The sequence below is a fragment of the Mirounga leonina genome, unplaced genomic scaffold (genome assembly GCF_011800145.1).
Source record: "Mirounga leonina isolate KUSES-001 unplaced genomic scaffold, KU_Mleo_1.0 Mir_127, whole genome shotgun sequence".
Taxonomy (NCBI): domain Eukaryota; kingdom Metazoa; phylum Chordata; class Mammalia; order Carnivora; family Phocidae; genus Mirounga; species Mirounga leonina.
The window spans coordinates 3,818,536-3,838,475 of NW_023270316.1; the positions used below are offsets into that span (position 1 = coordinate 3,818,536).

Sequence of the window (19,940 nt, forward strand, 5' to 3'; positions counted from 1 at the left end):
GTCAATTTCATATTTGTACGAAGGATTCTTATTCATTTAGTGTTACTACCTTTGTGTTTATACATACCCCTGGTTTCTATCACCAAGGATCTACCCTTAGTTTTCTAATACATTGTGTATAAAGAATATACTCTATACGTTTTCTTAATTTGGGAACTTATTCAACTTTACTCTATGGCCTAAGATATGATAAATTTTTTTAATCATTTTATTTATTTCATCATGACAAGTGCACTCTTTAATCTCCAGCCCCTATTCCCCGTTCCGCCCACTCACCTCCCCTCTTGTGAGCACCAGTTTGTTCTCTATAGTTAAGAGTCTCTTTCTTGGTTTGTCTCCCTTTTTTTTCCCTTCGCTTGTTTGTTTCTTAAATTCCACTTATGAGTGAAATCATAAAGTATCTGACTGACTTATTTCACTTAGCATTATCCTCTCTAGCTCTATCATGTTGTTGCAAATGGCAAGATTTCATTCTTTTTATGGCTGAGTAGTATTCCATTGTGTGTGTGTATATATATATATATACACACACACATACATACACACACATACACACACTACTTTTTATCCATTCATCTATCCATGGACACTTGGGCTGCTTCCATAATTTGGCTATTATAGATAATGCTTCAATGAAAAGAGGTACATGTATTCCTTTGAATTAGTGTTTTTGTATTTTTAGGGTAAATACCCAGTAGTGTACTTCTTGGATTATGGGGTAGTTCAATTTTTAACTTTTTGAGGAACCTCCATACTATTTTCCACAGTGGCTGCACCAATTTGCATTCCCACCAACAGGGCACGAGGGTTCCTTTTTCTCTACATCCTCCCAACACTTGTTGTTTCTTGTGTTTTTGATTTTATCCATTCTGACAGGTGTGAAGTGATATCTCATGTACTTTTCACTGCATTTCCCTGATGATAAGTGATGTTGAGCATCTTTTCATGTGTCTGTTGGCCATTTGGATGTCTTCTTTGGAGAAATGTCTGTTCATGTCTTCTGTCCATTTTTTAATTGAATTACTTGTTTTTTGGTGTTGAGTTGAATGAGTTCTTTAGGTATTTTGGATACTAACCCTTTATTGGACATGTCATTTGCAAATATCTTCTCCCATTCGGTAGGCTGCCTTTTAGTTTTGTTGATTGTTTCCTTTGCTGTGCAGAAACTTTTTATTTTGATGTAGTCCCAATAGTTTATTTTCGCTTTTATTTCCCTTGCCTCAGGAGACATATCTAGAAAAATGTTGCTACAGCTGATGTCAGAGAGATTACTGCCTGTGTTCCCTTCTAGCATTTTTATGGTTTCAGGTCTCATATTTAGTTCTTTAATCCATTTTGAGTTTATTTTTAGATATGATCAATTTTTTTTTAGTAAGTGTCTAAAATACAGTATTGATATGGAAAGCTACCATTTGCTTGCCTGATATATCTTTGCTCTTTATTTCATTTTAGGCAATTTAAGCTCAAAAGCAAATGCAGCTTTGGGCCCATTTGCTTTCCATGAATTTTATTTTATAGCGCTGTTATTTGTATGGTCCCTCTCATTAACTTAAAACTACACATCTGCCCACATACACTCCTTTTCCCTAACAAACTACTCCATTCTTCCTCTCAATTATTCACATGTTCGAGTCTTTATATGTATCACAAGTCTCTCTTACACGTTAACATCCACTCAAGGTGACCTATCCAAATGCAAAACTGACCCTATTTCTAGATGAACACCACGTTGCTGGCTCAGGCATAGAAGATGTGGGATTAGGTATTTTAATAATATAGTGTATGAAATAATATATAGCACTTTATGCAACATTTATATAGATGATATGTAATACAGTACATGATGTAATTATATAATAATATAGCTTGCTGTTAATAACTCCATCACTGCAGTTATTGACGTGACATAGGAGGAAGCATCCGGCACTTGGACGGGCCCTTCTGCTCTTGGCCCTCAGAGTCTTTCCTCTCCTCCAGGTTGGTCCCATGCTGTCCTCACTTCTTTCCTGAAAGCCTCAGGAATACGTCCTCATTTCCTCTCTTCTGCAACTTCTCTGTCCCTGTCCCCTTGGCCCTCCTCCTCTCCAAGACCGGGGAGAGGAGAGAGCCTGGAAGGCAAGCTCGCCATGCCTCTCTGGAAGATCTGCTGCTGAATACAGCTGAGAAGAGATGGGCTGGAGGATGACAGTGGGGCTTTCTAAGATGACAGACGTGGGAGCATAGAAAGTTCTAGAAATCTTGCAGGGCTGTTTCAGACAGAGCCCCTCCTGAGCAAGTCCTGGCCACCGCACTGAAAAATGGGTCTGGTGGAAAGAACTTGACGGGAGAGACAACAGAGCACTGAGAGCTCGCTGGGCTCGGAGTCTGACTGAGGTCTTGCCTTCGGACATTCCAGAGCTCAGCGTTCTCTGCATTCTTTTTACTTCCTTATCGGTGGAAATGGCAGGAAAGGCAGCCTTGTGGGGTAGCCCCGAGGACTCAGGTTGGTTTGAGTTTCTGTGCTGTGCCCAACACGTTCCCACCATGGCCCCAGAGAAATGTCATAGCCATCCTTTAGGCTCATTTACAGCAAAATATTTGCCCTGCCTGACTTCACCTTGTCTCAGAGGAAAATTTGCAAACCTTCAAAAATCCTGTAAAATGTAAATACATTTCCAGGTCAGAAGGTCTTATCTGAGAATCAATTCCACAAGCTGGAGCTTTATTTAGGATTCTCGGGGAGCCTCTGAAGGTCGGCACAGCATCTGATCCGCCAGAGGCGGTGGTTTTCGTTAGACCATGTCCGAGTCCCATGGCAGTGAGTCTCAGTGCCCAGGCCATGCCCCGGTCCCACTATCCCAGAATCTCTGGGAAGTGGGAGGCACCCATGGGCTTAGCAGGCCCCAAGGGACGTGAGACATCACTAACTCAGACAGTTTTATCTTGCTGCTCTCTGAAGGAAGGCACGAGAGGGAAAAGATGCTGAAATGCAAATATAACTCATTATAACTCCATCCTCACTTAGGAACACCACTGGTATTTTGACATAACCCTCATTTTCGCCAAGTGCCCTGTTGCTGTGTTCACTCTCCATCTGGGACATTGTCCATACTTGGTGAGCGCCTTCTGCGATCAGGGGGACAGCATGCTGCCCAACACCCGTGTGTGGCTGAGAGCCCCAGGTCAAGCTCCTCCGTCTGACCACGCTCTCGGTTCTCGCCTCTTTATGGGAATTTCTCACACCAGGACTCTGGAAACTCGGCCCGGGTTATTTCACACCTCAGTATTCGTTGCTCCCAACACCGCGCCTTTCCCCGAAACAGAACTGCAATCTGAAAGGACTGATTTCTGCCGTATGCTCCGTGCTTCTCCTATTTAGCACCGGCAATTCAAAAGGCGTACTGAGTATGAGTCGGACCAGTTCATTAGCACGAGTCACTGTGCAGTATGTACTTTTCAGGGAAGGAAGGGACCCGTCTGGAAGAAGCCCGCCATCAGCATTCATTTATGGAATTGTTGCCGTTTCGCTGTTCCGCTTCTGTGTGGTCGCTGCTCTCTAGATACCTGTCCCATGGGTCCTGCCTGGTCCCCACGGACCTTACCCTCAGCCGGTATCTTCGCTTCTCTATTCCCAACGCCTTCGCCTTCCTGGGCTCCTCAAGTTCATCTGTGGGCTTGTAACTCCTGCTTCCCGGCCCCCTGCAGCCGGCACGGAGCCTCCTCGCCCGCTCCCGGGGCCCTTGGTGCGGGGCCTCCTCGCCTGCTCCTGGGGCCCTCAGTCAGATGCTCAGGACACTTGTCACACTGCCACTGAGAAGCTGATGGCCCAGATTTTGAGCACTTTGAGCGGCTACCGAGTAGTGACCACGTCCTTTCCTGCATCCTCACAAAAGAGCACCGGGCCTGGGGCTCAGGAGATAATGCTTCCTTTCGAATGAGTGAGGGAAAGACGAGCGGAGACTTGAGTCTCCTGGGACCGGCTGCCCGCAGCCTCTGGGTGGCGGGTCTCCTGGGCTCCCCCTCCTCTGCCCAGGAGGCCGTGGGGACCCCTCCGCCCATGTCAGCTTGCAAGAGCCAGACCGTGCGCTGCCAAGAGTGGAGGCAAGGGGGACCGAGGGATGAGCCATCTGAGCGGTGGCTGCGTGGGGGTTTTAAGCCACGGCAGCCGCCACAGCCCAGCCACGGCAGCAGGGACCGGACTAGAGAGCGCGCGGGCGAGGCCGAGAGACGCAGGTCTGCTCTGTTTGCTGGGGGGGCTTTAAGCAGGGTGCACAGTGAGGACCTGACTTCTGCTTTAGAAAGAGCACCTGCCCGCGGAGCAGAGTGTAGACCGCGGTGGGGCCGGTCGGTGTTCGGAAGCCCGAAAGGAAGGCTTGAAGAATTTCAGGTGGGCGAGGCTGGGCACCAAGCCCAGGACTGTAGTAGGAAGATGGGGAAAGGGAGCTGGGTCTGCTGTGTAGGGAGGCGGCACGGCCAGGGCTTGCCCACAGACGGGGGTGGGAGGGAGGAGAGTGAAGGGCAACACTGCAGGTTTTGGGAGGAGTGGGATGCCGCTTACAAACGCAGGGAGATGAAGGGGAGAGAAGAGAAATGATCACCCCAAAGCTATCAGAAACTCACAAGTTTGTACGTCACCTTCTATACACCCAAGCCCCGTTCCCGCCAGCCCCTGCTGAAAAGGATTAGCACCACCTCTGCAGGTAAGCAAAAGGCAGGGTTCGGAGAGACACCCTATAACCTGTGGGGCGTCCCTGGGCTGGTGAATGGCTTACCCCGTGCATCTCTGCAGCCCACTCTCCCTTTGCTGCATTGTTATTCCTGGAAACAAACGCCCTGCAAGAACTTCGTGGTTCCAGAGATGAGTCGAATCCCTTAGAGGGTAACCCAGAAAAGCCGGGACTGGTGGGAGCACTGTCATTCCAGAAGGAAACGCCGGCCCCCATTCGTCCCACGCCACCCATCCCTGCATTCGGGGGACCCTGCGGTTGATGCTCAGCTAACTCTTCATTCTGCAGAGCAGTGTCCGGAGATCCCAGGATGCCAACCCCCTTGTTGGACACACAGGAGTCAAGAAAAGAGAGGTCACATTCAGAGCAACAGACTCCAGCAATCACCTACTTGCCAAGAGGAGTGAATAGGAAAAAGTGAAGCTGAACCCCTCAGGGTGTGACAAATGGATTAAAATAGACTCGGGGCGCTGAACAAAGCCCACCAACCCGCACTAGAGCAGAAGGGCTGAAATCAGGAGCGTGTCACATGCTGGGCCACGTCGCCCAAGACAGCCCACCGACGCACACCCAGGCCGCGTCTCGCTGAGGTGAGGACACATGTCCTCACAGAGCTGCCTTTGTCCCCGTCAGTGACCAGTCCTCAGTGCAACAGCAGAGCGGTTCTTTGAAGCTCTCTTCGGCTGAGCCTGAAGATTTTCCTGGCTTCCCTGAGGGTAGCAACCCACTGACAGCCCCCAAGGCCCTGTCTGATCTGCTCCCCGTGGGCGCTGACCTCCCTCCTCGTCCTCTGTGGGCTCCCCACTCCGCCACGGAGGGCTCCACGCTGCTCCTTGAGCTCTCTGCAGCTTCCCGTCCTCGGTTCGCTCTACCTGTTCCCTCTTCCTTCCGGAACGTTCTTCTTCCGATTCCACCTTGGTTAACTCCCTTACGTCATTAAGAGTTTGCTCACGTCTGCCGTCTCTGTAAGCCCCCGCCGCCCAGAACTTCCACCCGAGCCCCAGACTCTGCATTCCTGGTCCCTGTTCGCACGCCCTGCTTGCTTCCTTCCACAGCACTGAGCACCCTGGCACGCTCTTGAATTTCCTCATTCACGGCACCCACTGCTCCTTGTGTGTCCCTCTGTGGGAATTTAAGGTCCAAGAGGGCGCAGATGCTTGTCTCAATCACTGGTAAACTGAAAAATTCTCAGCACAGAATAAGGTTGACTCTGGACTGTATGCATCCTTATCCCCAAAACCCTGCTTGTGCTTAAGATAAACATTTTCAGAGTGATGTCATGCCTCTCCTTGTTTGGGTTCATTTGCCACAACCTGGGGCTTTCCAGCACTGCTCTTGGGGTGTTTATTTTCGGACTTGGCTGGTTTTATCTGTTCTGACACTGAGGTCTCGCGGTTACTGAACTCCGTCAGCTAGAACTTTCTTACAGAATCCTGGAGGAAGCAAGCGTTTCTGCTGCCTCCACTATTCATTTAGAGGCGCCGAGTCAAAGGATATGTTGAAATATACCCCATAACCTCTAGGTTTTTATACCTAAAAGCTTGATCTGGATAGAATGTTGGCTGCATCAGTCTCCCCAGCTGGACCCCACAGATCAGACTGGGAGGCGCTGTGGGAGCTGTGGTCGGGTGCACCAAACTGGAGACGTTGTGAGCTAGCGGACTGACTACCCTGGGCGGCAGCCATGCCGGCCTGAGGGGTCACCCGGCACTGGGGACGAAAGGCGTCCAGGAGGCTCAGGGAGCTTGGTCAGGGGCGTGGAAGGCTGGGGTTGCTGGGGGGGCGAAGGGGAGATGCCGCAGGTTTGTGTGGGGGGTGCTTCCCAGGACCCCAGACTGGGACATGTCCAGTTAGAGATCTCTGGTAGGTATCCCAGTGTTCAGGGGGCCACGGAAATGTCCCTCTCATAGGCATTTGCTTTATGTGTTAGTACCAGGACCCACATGTTTTAACAGGCCAATTCCTGCAAGACAACCGAGGCTGTGACCGCTAGCCGAAGAAGAAGGTGCAATCGCTGTGCTCTCCTGGAGGGTCCGCGGGGAAGCCTCCTGTAGCCAAGAGCTCACCCGGAAAAGACGCCACGGTCAGAACAAAGCGAAGAAGCCGCCACGTGACAGCTCACATGTCAAGGCCCACAGCTCGGTTCCAAAATCAGTCTACACGTGCGGGCCGGGAAAGATCTGGCTTGGGAGTAATTCCTGTAAAATATCAAGGCTCTGCATGTCCACTCACGGTGAGGCTCACAGACAGTCCTGCTGTGGCAGATTCCCCAAACCAGCAAAAAACAACGAGGCCCAGCATGCTTGGCCTGAATCCTGAAAATTCTGAGTCTGCAAGAAAGCAGGGATTAAGAGGGCAGAGGGAGAAGGAGAGTGTGTGAGCAGAAAGCTTGCAGCAAGAAGGGGAAGTGAAAGTGGGGAAGTTTGGGGTCATGGTGGGGAGAGAGGGGCAGGGTGGGTGGAGTGGGGCTGGGGTAGGTGGAGAGGGGGTGGAGGAAGAGGAGACAGAGGGGAGAGGGTGGGTGGGTGCGGAGGAGAGGGGCCTTTGGGGGCTGCAGAGGGACCGGCCAGAGGTCAGGCTTCTGCCTCCTGTCCACCCTCACCAAACCTCACTCATACCAGGAAGATGGACAACTGTCATCGGCGCCCTTGGGGGCTCCGGCCTCTCTTGATATGTCAGAGGATATTTCTCTGGCGGCTGCGAGCATTTCGTGGCTCTTTTTCCAACACTTGCCTGAAATCTTTCACCTGTTATTTGGAGATCAGGGTTTGAAAGGCAGAGATGTGATGTATTAAGAGAGGCCTCGGGGCGCCTGGGTGGCTCAGTTGGTTAAGAGAGGCCTGGGCAAAGCCACGTGACACTGGGTGATTCCGTCAATGTTGCCTGGTGTCAGGCTGAGCTGTGGGATGAGTGAGATAACATCTGTCAAGTGCTCAGCACACACAGGTGTTGGGTAGTGTGGTTTTAATTGTACTTCCCGCATGCTTGCTGATTCGGCGGTGGATCCGCAGGAACAAGAGCCCCTTCCCGCCACTGCACGGGATGTAATTTTCGGCTTGTGTGCACACACATTACACACACGTTTTATCACAAGGGGCTGCGTAAATATCCACATCCCATTATCCGTTTCAAAACCCGCCCTGTCGTAGGCACGGTGCATGTCTGCTCTGACCCCCACGCAATCCACTGGAGGAGACATCTGACCGCTAACAAAGCACGCATTCCCAAACCGTACTGAGGTCATCACCTCTTGTGATTAAATAAATGCAGGTCTTTTGGCTTGGAGAAAATCCTCTTTCTGACTCCAGCCGATACAGAATGACAAGGCATTTGAAGCTTTCAAATTGATTTTCTGCCCTAGGGAAAACGTGAAACAGGAAGTTTTGAGCGTTCGGGTTCTGCCTCAGGTTGTAACAGGACTCGCTCTGCTAGCCTGCCTGTAAGGGGGGGGCAGCTGAGCAGCCCCGCCTGTGGCTGGTGGGAAGGCCAGGCCCCTGCGCCCACCCCCCAACACACCTGCTCTCCGTCACCCGCTTCTTCAAAAGGCTGTGCTGATTGTCATCAAAAGATGCAACTAAACTTCACAACTGCAGTAAGTCAGAGTGAAGGACTTGACGCACGACAGAAATTCAGGTCACACACACGGGGGAAGACTTCCCAAGGTCCCAGTTCTTCTAGGGGAGCTAAAGCTCTCACGCCAACTCATAATCTCTTGCAAAGCAATGACTACTTCAGTTACTCACACATGGCCTCGGTGGAAAAGAGCCTTCTATAATGACAGTACAAAGTAAGGGGTCCGTCCGGTCCGTCCGGCGCACCCATGAGGCCTGGCCCTGCTCTGCGGGCTCCCACAGGAGCCCCCCCAAAGGACCACATGCACCACTGCGCTGAGGCTGGCCCCCTTCACAGGAGAGCACGGGGAGCACAGACAGCCTGCACGACTCCCCCAAACTACCGAGGCAGGGAGAGGGGCGTCCGGTAGAAGCTGGGTGCTTGCAGCAGCTCGCATGCCTTTATCATTGAATATTTACCAAGCACAAAACACAGTCACCCCATTGCGAGGACACAATCTCCCTAAATGTCAGCAGGAGCAGGACTGGGCTTTAGAGGCCACGTCGGCGTGTGATTTTGCTAAGAGTTATTCGTGTGTATTGATTTCGGCAATGCGGTTCCATCAGCCGGACAAGGAACCGCATCTTATCTTCCGCTGGGCTGTGTCGGTCCAAAGCTTCCTGTGAACTACAAAGGGAGACTGGAGGACCACTGGGGAGGGAGCATGTGGAAAGCACTGCTGAGAGAGCTCTTCACGTGGCGTGGTCACTGACTCAGTAAGGGGAGGAAGCCAGGCCGGAGCAGGCGCGGGTGGGGATGGTGGGGACGGCTCACCCAGGCCGTTCCACCCGTCACATGGAAATGGTCACTCCACCTCTGACCCAGAGGAAGGCCAGTGTGGGACTGCCAGGTGCCAACAGCAGATGACACTGACAAGCAGGGATGCGAGCGAAGACATGACACCCACTGTCTTAGCCTGACAGCCATGGTGGACGGGAAGCAGCCTTCACCTGAGTGTGGTAGGTCTGAAAAGAAGGAAGCAGATTCTCTCTGTCTCTCACATGGAACTGTGAATGAGTCCTTCTAAAATAACAGGGAGTCACCAAGCAAACACTTGAGCCCTGTGGCCCTTCTCCACAGGCTTCGTCAATCGGCCGGAGTCACGCGTCCCTCTACAGAGGACATCACCACCGCTGGCGGAGCGCTGGTCCTCTAAGCCCATGCCCGTCTGCCATCTTGATCCAGTTCTTCATGGTTTAGAATGCAATAAAATCACTGTTACTTATAAGGGGGAAATAATGCTACATGGAGAGAGACAGAGAGGAGGGAGACAAAGAGAGGCTGAGAGGGAAGGAGGCTCCTGGGCGTCAGACACTAAGGCAGGTGGGGAGGTCATTTTCCAGTGAGTGTTTGCTTGGCAGTCCTGGGGAGGCTGAGTCTTCACTGGAGTGAGAAACAATGACTGCCATAGTTTCACATCACAAACCAGATAGCACCAGCCACAACTCTTTATCCTAAACTGTTGGACACGGTATGTTCTACTATTCACATTGTTTTCCTTTTGTAAGTTACTGTAGTGTTTATATTCCCAGCAAGGTTGGCAGTATGCTTTCATCAAATACTTTAATTCTGGGAAAAGCCATATGAATATTCTCAACAAATGAGAACTATATAAAGATTATAAATACACCCATATCAATTCACACTTAGATTCTGCTTCAAATGAGTTCAGGTTGTTAGTCTTTCCACTAGCACATGAGTCATAAATAAAGTTTTGGTTTTCAGAACATTTTGTATTTGGGGGCTATAAAGACTCGATTGAAGCTCTATACTACAAATTTTTACAACTAGTTTACTGACTAGGAAAGTGAGACACAGAGCACTTAACTCTCCTAATACGAGAGTGGATTTCCTTTTTCTAACTGAAAGATAAACAGAGTGACTAATCATCTAATGTCAACTGACTGTTTATTTCTTCACTCAGCATAAAACTAAATTTTCCCTTGACTGATATTCAACTCCACTCTGAGACAAGAGTAGAGAGAATCTCAAAGAACATGTTGACAATCTCTTCCTTCAAATTCCTTCCAGCCTCACCAACTCTGTTTCCTTGTATCATCGAGAAGACTTTATTTGATATGACAGAAAAGCAATATTCATGAAATATTTCTGAGCTAGGTGGTTTCATAGTTAAATTGGTATTTACCAAATATTCATCTGACATGAGTGTAAAGAGTGAGATTGAAGGGGCAGGCAAATAAGCATCTGTGCAGACAGGACAGGCGGAGGCCAGGCCTGGCCGGGGAAGAGAAAGGATATCAAAATGGTCAGCACATGGTGTTGCATCTAAAGAACAAAGATGAGGGGTGCCCGAGCGGCTCAGTCAGTCAAGCATCCAACTCTTGATTTCGGCTCAGGTCATGATCTCAGGGTCATGAGAGTAAGCCCTGCGTCAGACTCTGCACTGGGCATGGAGCCCACTGGGGATTCTCTCTCTCCCTCTCCCCCCTGCTTTCTCCTGACCCCCCGGGCACACCCTCTCTCTCAAAAATAAATTTAAAAAATCAAATAAAGAACAAAGATGTGAGAATATTTGCAGATCAGGATACCTTCTTTTTGCACCGGTGACTGGGAAAGTGAACACAATCCAACTGGAATTTCAAGGAACAGAAACAAAACTCTGAAAAGAGTGTAAGAGGCTGGTTATGCTGAGAAAAGGTATGTTTTCTTCAAATCATGAGGGTGCAGACAGTGAAATTAATGTTTATATGTCAGAAAAGACTGTCAGTTTCTAAGCGCTAAGGCTGGCTATCGCTCTTCCCAAATGGACAAACAGTGATCAGTGGCAAGCGGTTGAGTGCTTGGGTTCTGGAGACAGACCAGCAGGTTTGAAATCACTGTGTCCCCATTTCCTTCCCGCTCAGCCCTGGGCAGTTTCATGTCCTGCAGAGCTCAGTGCGCTCATCGAAAAAAAGGAACAATATTAATATCTGTATCACATAACTGCTAAAAGAATTAAATGAAATAATACAAGCAATTACTGATCACAGTGTCTGGGACTTAATGTCAGTGGACCATATAATACAGTCTTAAAAGTAGTTTCTTGTTGGTCTTCGTGCCTGTCCATAGAGGTACGCATGTTTGTTTATACGTGTGAATGCACCCTCAAAATTTTGACCATGCTATTAGTTTCAAAAATCTGCAGAAGAAAAAGGAATTACAAAGTTGAATTTAGCAAATGGTTTTCTCACTCTCGTAGAGGCACTAAATGTTAACTGTGATGCAAATTCAGGTATGGCATAATTTCAAAACTGTTGATTTAAGTAATGGAGAACTGAACAGGTCAGAGTTCAAACATCACCTCCACCCCACGCTGGTTAACCAAGTACCCACAGTTCTCAGGCACCCCGTCCACAACATGGGGAGATCAGTTATAACCTTCCACAATTTTCCGGAACAAAGAGAAAAATCTGTGGCAGGTGTTCAGTCAGTGATGGCTTTTATTAATTTGGGAAGTATCACAATGGTAACCATAAGGGTACCATCAACAGAAACAACAGATGCCCAGCATGTAACACACATCACTGACTTAAAGTAGAAATCTGAACTTTTGAGGTATATTCAGACATCAAAATTCTCATACACAAACTACTTAATAACATTGTGGATTGGGTGGATCATAATGTTGGGTTTTTTTTAAGATTTTATTTATTTATTTTATTTTAGAGAGCGAGCGCAAGCAGGGGGCAGGGGCAGAGGGAGAGGGAGAGAGAGAACCTCAAGCAGACTCCACACTGAGCCCAGACACCAACACAGGGCTTGATCCCTCAACCACGAGATCATGACCCAAGTGGAAACCAAGAGTCCGATGCTCAACCAACTGGGCCACCCGGGCGCCCCTCATAGTGTTGTTTTAACCTTTAACCCCCCAAAATATTTTGGGGGAAATACACATAAAACAGAAATTATATGGCAATGCCTTACAGTTTCTATTTGCAGGCCTTCCGAAATATGTTTGCATAATCAATGGTCTTGCATATGGGTAGCTATTTGGAACTGCTAGCTAGAAAATCCACAGGGTAAGCTGGACCACAGTCACTCAGCGGGGGCAGAGCTGGGCCTGCTGCCCGGGTTCCTGACACCTGTGTCCTGACGCTGGGGCTGACACTCCTCTGGGCGGCGGGGGACCAGCCTGGCAGCTGAAGCATCATGGGCTTCCTGCGGCTGCTTGTTGGTGCCCAGCTTCCCTGTCCGCCTCTGTGGTTAAACAGCTCCTATCGTCCACCCTTTCCCCTTGACTCCGGGGCTCGGGTCAGCCTGAGACCTGAGCCGGGCTGCCAAGGTGGCCCCTAGGAGACAGAAAATAGGAACTCCTGCTTCCTCCCCAGGGTTCCTAAAACGTGGAAGGTGAGGGATGTGTGTGTCACATTTTTCTCCATGTTCCAAAACACATGCAAATAAAACAGATGTGAGAGAGAGAGAGGGAGGCAGAGACTGAGAGACGATCTAGTTGTGCGTGTGGGAACACCACTTCTTATTTTCCAGTGAGTTCTGCGATCCTCTCAATCTCCCTCTTTTTCTTTTCTTCTTCCTTTCTTAAATGTGTTAGTGTTGGGTATACGACACTTGCAAAGAGTTCTAATGAACAGCAAATTCGAGGCCACACACACCTGGGTTTGGAATCTGTCTCTTTCATTTACTACACTTACCAGCTAAATGTCCTTAAGTTACATTTCTGTGCTTCAGACTTATTATAAAAACAATTTAGAATATTCATAACTCCCCGTAGGGTTCCGAAGACTAAAGGGGTAGAGCACGGTGCCTGATATCTGTGTGCGCGTGTTTTTCCCCCCCTCTCTCCTCTTTTGGGTACACATCACTCAAGAATAAAAAGAAGGAAGAAACCCCTGCCCCTGACCCCTCGCTGTTGGCTTTCCACAAGTGGAATTCGCCTGACCATTCACAGAGGTGACCCAACCCTTTCTATATTTCCAATATTATAACCTTCAGCTAGGATAATGCCATCTCTTATGGCTTAAAATTTTAATTATGCTACTTGATAAAGAAGCAACCCAGAATTGTTTTCTCTGGTAGAGGTGACAAGGTCTACAATGCCCTAAGTTAGTTTTGTTTAACTAATTTTAAATAAAAAAAAAAAAAATGTACACAAACACTGACCTTGTGCTTTCACTTTCATTTTCCTTAAAAATGTCCTTGACACAAAGTTACAAAGGCAGTGGTTGTCAATTTATAGGACACAATACAGGGTTAAAGCTAAAAGTCAGTAGGACTTGGACTCAAATCTGACACCTGGTTGACCTCTCTGTCTTCATGGCCTGGTCTATCCAATGTGGATGGGGTCCTGCACCCTCCGCTCAGTTCCAGGTGAGGACTCAAAGAGACAAGGAAGATGACACGAGGACAAGGTCTAGAACCTGACGGGGGCTGCTCCCTAAGCTGTATGTACTACAACTGTGAATATTATTTAGATAACTAATAATAGGGACGCTTGGGTGGCTCAGTCGTTAAGCATCTGCCTTCGGCTCAGGTCATGATCCCAGGGTCTTGAGATCGAGCCCCGCATCGGCCTCCCTGCTAGGTGGTGAGTCTGCTTCTTCCTCTCCCCCTGCTTGTGTTCCCTCTCTCACGCGCTCACTCTCTCTCTCAAATAAATAAATAAAATCTTTAAAAAAATATATAACTAATAATACAGTCTGGTAGAAAACAATTTTGGTTCTTCTTATCTTGAAATTTTGCCTTGGGAGCACCTTCAAGATTTGCTTGCCTAAACTACGTGGCCAAATAAATCTGTTATGTATCACAAAACCCAGAAGACTCATCCTCAAATAATATTTAAGTTGACCCTTAACTATCTTTTAATTATGCCAGACTTTCTCAGATGAAGTCAAATGTACATAATAAATCCTTAGCAAAAAAAAATAAACTCTCACTTAGAGTTAATTGTCAGAGCGTCTACTGCGACAGGTGTACTCCCAGGCAGGAATCACAAGTTCAAATACTCGATGAGTCAGAGTTTCCTTTCACTAACACGCAAGGTTAGAAACAGGTCACACGCTCTGAGTCAACCATTGCTTGCTTTCAGCTTATAATTCAAAATCTGACCTTTTCTGAAAATGTTACTATGCAGCATCACAATCATTCCCATCGCTCATCAGTAGGGAGGAAGATTAGGAATAACTTCTTTGCTTTTCAGAGTCCAGCTGTTCTGGGACTAAACCCATAAAAGCTGTTTAAATGAGGTTGAAGATCAGCAATTAATGACTATTTCTAACTTTCATTAAAGCTCAATTCCCACGAACACAGACTATATTTATTCTGTACAAAGGAATTTGAAATAGAACTTGAAAAACAAACAGCCAGGAAAAGAAGAAGTAAATCATAGGAAGAACCATAAATAAAAAAGAAACCTTAAGTGAGGAGCTTTCCCCCCCCCCCTTCTGGGCTCCTGACCCTGTGGAGAGTGCGCCATCTAGTGGGAGTTCTTGATGAACGCAATCTTATTTCCACTGCTTAAAATGTTAAGACTTGTTTTCCTTGTCACCATTGTTGTTGTTTTAACAATCTGTACAGAAAGATCCTTAGGCAAAGTGTTATAAATATTGTTTTCATGCAGATTCAGCTATAGGAACTCATGTCTGTACCATTTATGTTCCATAGTTAAGCCAGAGTGCTATCTGCTTGTTCTAGGTATCCTTCCAATTTTACAAGCAGGAAAGTATTTTTAGGTGCATTTAACACTGAAATAAACCTCCATAAATTTTCATGTGAGACTCTGAAAACTTTTAGTTCCAAAAACGGAGTCAAAGTTTAAAAAAAAAAAAAAAAAAACACTTCCGTAGCTTTAATTCTAAAGCATCAGCTCCAGCAATGTTTCCTTCTCCTTGGAATTCAATTATATAAGAACAGAGGATGGATACTGAGTAGGTCTCCAGCTCCCAGTTACTGTTCCATGTGTTCTTCATGTTTCACGCAGGTAATGGGTTGTTAATAATGAAGAGGAAAAAAGGTGCATTTGGAGGAAGCAGGCTTGCAATTCTTTGTAGCATTTGCCTTAAGACTAAACATACCTCCTCAACATTTCAGTACAAGTTGCACTGTGGAATGAGCATTGAAAAAGCAAAGGCATATTCAGATGGTGTACTTAATAGATACATAGGTGCCTTTTTAAAGAAAATCAGATAGTGATGGTAGCAACAGTGCTCTTCACAATAGTATGTGTCCACGTAGTGATTTTTCCCAGACCTATCAAGTGCTGATTTTTAGGAGGAACCTGGAAGGGCCACTGATTTGTGAAAAGTTAGAAAGTGAGCAAGTTGAGATTTATACTGCTGACTGCAAACAAGCCAAACAATTTTAAAAATTATGGTCCTTAAGGCACATCATTACCAGATAAAGATTAGACCCCAACCTCAACTCATATATCAGACAAATACTCGCCACCACACTGTAAAAAGCGAGAAGACCCACACAGCACAAACCACAAAAATAGTATGCTATATAATGCACTGTAACTTGCAAAACAGCTTGTTTTATTATCAAAAAACATTATGCCTGTGCAATTCTCATTGTACAAATGTTCTGATTGATATTTTTATGAATCTGGGGTTGTGGTATGTATTTTTATTGAGGAATGTTGTTTTGTTCCCATTAGATATTTACAATACATTTTAATAAAATAACCTCTTTGTTCAAGGGAATTGAATGATTCATGATTTTGCTGAGTTCTTTCCTGTTGGAGCTTCTCACAAAGCAACCCCTGGCTGTTTGACTTTCTAAATAGCCTGAGTGATTCCAAACTCTCTTTAGCAAAGAGAGATGAATGCTGGAACTGGACCTCAATAAAGAAAAGCTTGTTTTCTCCCCCACACTCACACACTTGGAGAGGCGGGTCCAAACCTCAAACCCAGAAGTTAGACGGTTTCTTTGCATGGTAGATTAGATTATGGTCCTTCACTCTTCAGTGGTCCATGTCGGAAATGCCAAGTGCACTGTGCAAATACACAGAGATGCACCCCCCAAACCAATTATCTGCTATCAACGTTGAGTTTTTGCTTGTAAGCAAGACTAGGAATGCAGAAATCCATGGGACTTTTTTCTCGTGCGCCTACTCCTGGACACCTGACCCGGGGTTTCCAATCTGATGCTCTTCTTCCCAGGGAGAATGTCTCCCCCTGGAGATGCTCAATGTGGCAAAACAAAAGCTAATTCCAGGGAATGGGTTTTTAGCACGGCTGTTATGGCCCATATTCCCTTTGGCGCAAGCTTCTTCATGGTTCTGGGTTTGATTTCCTCCTTTACAAAATGAGGGGATTTGATAAAAACATTTCTAGTGCCCTAGGAACTTAATATTTCCATTTTTTTCTCTTCTTTTTTTACGACTTTTACCTGAGCTCCCATGCTCTAATACTCGTGTTTTCTTTAGCTTCGGAATTTCTGCTGTTTGGGAGCACAGCAAACACCAAAGTCTCTCACTTTAAATAAAACACAACTTTGCTGAGTCCTTAACCTCTTGACTACTCTTCCCCTTTCGACATGACACATTGTACCTCTACTCCTGGACATCATATCTTCAAAGAAATGCAATGAGTGGTTAATATCGTCGGCGTGAGTTAGAATAGGGACAACTCATCCCTCTGCCTGGCCCCTGTGCCCCAGCGTCAGGAACACCTCATGGCAGTCGCCACGGTAAAGGCTGCCCCATGCCTCTCCAACCCCATGCCTCTCCAACCCAGGAGCTCAGCGCCCTTGAGACCCCATCGCCCCCCCAAAGTCCCTCAGCTCTCACACTGGCTTCTCTGCCCCGTAGACTTCTCTACCTTCACCCTCAAGAGGGGTCCTCAGGCCATGCCCTTCCTCTCCAAGCATTCTTTAACTCTTCTCACAAGATTTCTCAACAATGATGAAAACACACACCATTCTTCTTGAATCCAATAACGAACACCCAATAAACTACTAATCAGGTGGTAACAGGTATCTGAAATAAATCCCTATCGCTTTGAGCCCAGTGCCTCTGCCCAGCCATGGATTTACCAGTGAGCTCTCTTGCTCCTTTCTCCCACCTGCTTCTCTCCTGAATGGGGCTTACCCTCCTCACTGTTTCCTTCTCATCCTGATCCAAATCTGGACCAATCTTCATGGGGAGACGCCTCGGATCAGGCAGGTGGTGGAAATGCGCACAATGTGAAGACATGCCTCAGCTCCCTACCTTTACATCTCCCTCACTCCTATCCCATCCCATGACCAATGAGTCTGCCTTCTAGCAAATGTCTCTGCCTCCGGTGCAGAAAATCCAGCTCTCCAGTTTATGTGTGTGGTTTGTCTTCATCCATCATGCAATTTCATCTGTTACTAATGAATAATGATTGCCAAATAATATTTCCCATTATTTCAAAAGACTACCAAAGATTAGGAATGCATAACTAATGTTATATCCAAAATACCCAAAGGAATATAAAGTTCATACATATACTAATTATTTAAATCTGATCTGAAAACTAGGAAAACAGAAACATAATACAAACACACAAATACATGTGCACACCTCAACATTCAATTAAACTGTTACAATCCTGTTACCCCAAAGGTTGTAACCTAACAGTGCCCAATTATTCTCTTTGACTCACCACTTCTTCTCTGAAAAATAAGAAGAAAATTTAAGACTGCTAAAATGCCATCACAACTTGAAGACAGAATTACTACATAGAAAATATGCAGTCACTTACCGGTGCGCACATAAATTATTAAGGTGAAGTCCGTATTTTTCTTCAGCAGATAACCCATCCATCAACAAGTAGAAAATGAGAAAATTGCTCTGGCCAACAGGTTGTGAAACAAGTCTGGATTTCTCGAGCATATATGTATAAATTCTGGCTGGTTAAGGAAAAAAAAAATGTGATCCTGTTAAATGGCATTACTAGTTTCATTTCCATAAATTTACACAAACTAATTGCAAGAGATGATAATGCAGCCGTTTTCAAATACAGACCTTTTGAAAAATATCAATCGGCTTTATTGTTTAGAGCAGTTTTTAGGTTTGCAGAAAAATTTAGCAGAAAATCCTGAGAGCCCCATTGTACCCTCTTTCCTCCCCAACGGACAGTTTCCCCTTTATTAACATCTTGCGTTACTGTAGTAAATTTGTTAAAACTGCTGAGCCAATATTGATACTTCATTATTAACTAAAGTCTGTAAGTGTATGTTGGTGTTCGCTCTGTGTTGTACACTCTATGGGTTTTAAGAAACTCATAACACCACGTATCCACCAGCATAGTATCATACAGAGTTGTCTAATTGCCCTAGAAATCCCATGCTCCACTATTTCTCCCTTCCTCCCTCCCTAACCCCTGACACCCACTGCTCTTTTTACTGTCTCTGTAGATTTACCTTTCCCAGAATGTTGTACCGTTAGAATCATACAGTACGTAAACTGTTCAGGTTGTAATTGTTTCAGGTTCTTTCATTCAAGAATATATATTTAAGGGCCGTCTTTGTCTTTTCATGGCTTGATAGCTCATTTCCTATATCAGTGAATATTAGTCCATCATAGGAACGTACTATAGCTTATTTATCTACTCACCTATTAGAGGACATCTTGGTTGCTGACAGTTTTTGCAATTATGAATAAAGCTGCTATAAACATTTGTATCCACATTATGTGTGGACATAAGTTTTCAACTCAGTTGGGTAAATACCAAGGAGTGTGATTCGTAGATCGTATGGTAAGACTATGTTTAGCTTTGTAAAATACCACCAAACTGTCTTCCAAAGTGGCTGCACCATTTTGCATCCCCACCAGCAATTAACCAGAGTTCCTGTCAATCCACATCCATTAGCTAGTAGTTAGAGTTTTAAGTGTTTTGGATTTCAGACATTCTAATAAGTTTGCAGTGGTATTTCATTTTTGTCTTAACTCACATTTCCTAGATGACCTATAATGTGGAGCATCTTTTCATATGCTTATTTATTTTCCATTTGTGTATCTTCTTTGGTGAGGTGTCTAGATATTTTAACCATTTTTTAAAGTGGGTTGTTTGTTTTCCTATTGCTGAGTACTAAGAGTTCATTGCACATTTTAGCTAACAGTCCTTTATCAGATGTGTTTTTTTGCCAATATTTTCTCCTTATCTGCAGCTCATCATTTCATTCTCCTAACAGTCTTTCACAGAACAGTCATTTTTAACTTTAATGAAGTCCAGCTTATCAATTCTTTCTTTCATGGATTGTGTTTTTAGTGTTGTATTAAAAAGGCACTGCCAAACATAAGGTCACCTAACAATTTATCTAATATTATCTTTTAAAAAGTTTTACAGTTTTGTTTTTACATTTAGATTTTTGATCCATTTAAAGTCTTTTTTTTTTTTTTGCATGTGGATGTTATGCTTGTTGAAATGCCTATCATTTCTCCATTGAATTACTTTTGTTCCTTTGTTAAAGACCAGTTAACTACATTTATGTGGGTCTGTTTCTGAGCTCTCTATCCTGTCCATTGCTCTATTTTGTCTATTCTTCACCAATACCACCCTGTCTTGATTCCTGCAGCTTTAGAATAAGTCTTGAAGTTGGGTAACACCAGTCCTCCAACTCTGTTCTTCTCTTTAAATGTTGCATTGGCTATTCTGGATCTTTTAAGTCTCCATATAAACTTTATGTCCATATCCACAA

At 45.8% G+C, this 19,940-nt stretch overlaps 1 protein-coding gene across 1 annotated transcript in view; it reads right to left on the reverse strand.

Moving 5' to 3' along the window:
* Positions 1 to 19,940, reverse strand: part of MYO16 (myosin XVI) — a 435,081-nt gene that overhangs the window by 233,870 nt on the left and 181,271 nt on the right. Inside the window, exon 15 of the mRNA XM_035003781.1 lies at positions 18,002 to 18,149. Within this exon, the coding sequence (XP_034859672.1) occupies positions 18,002 to 18,149 (148 nt within the window). The remainder of the gene's footprint in view (positions 1 to 18,001; positions 18,150 to 19,940) is intronic.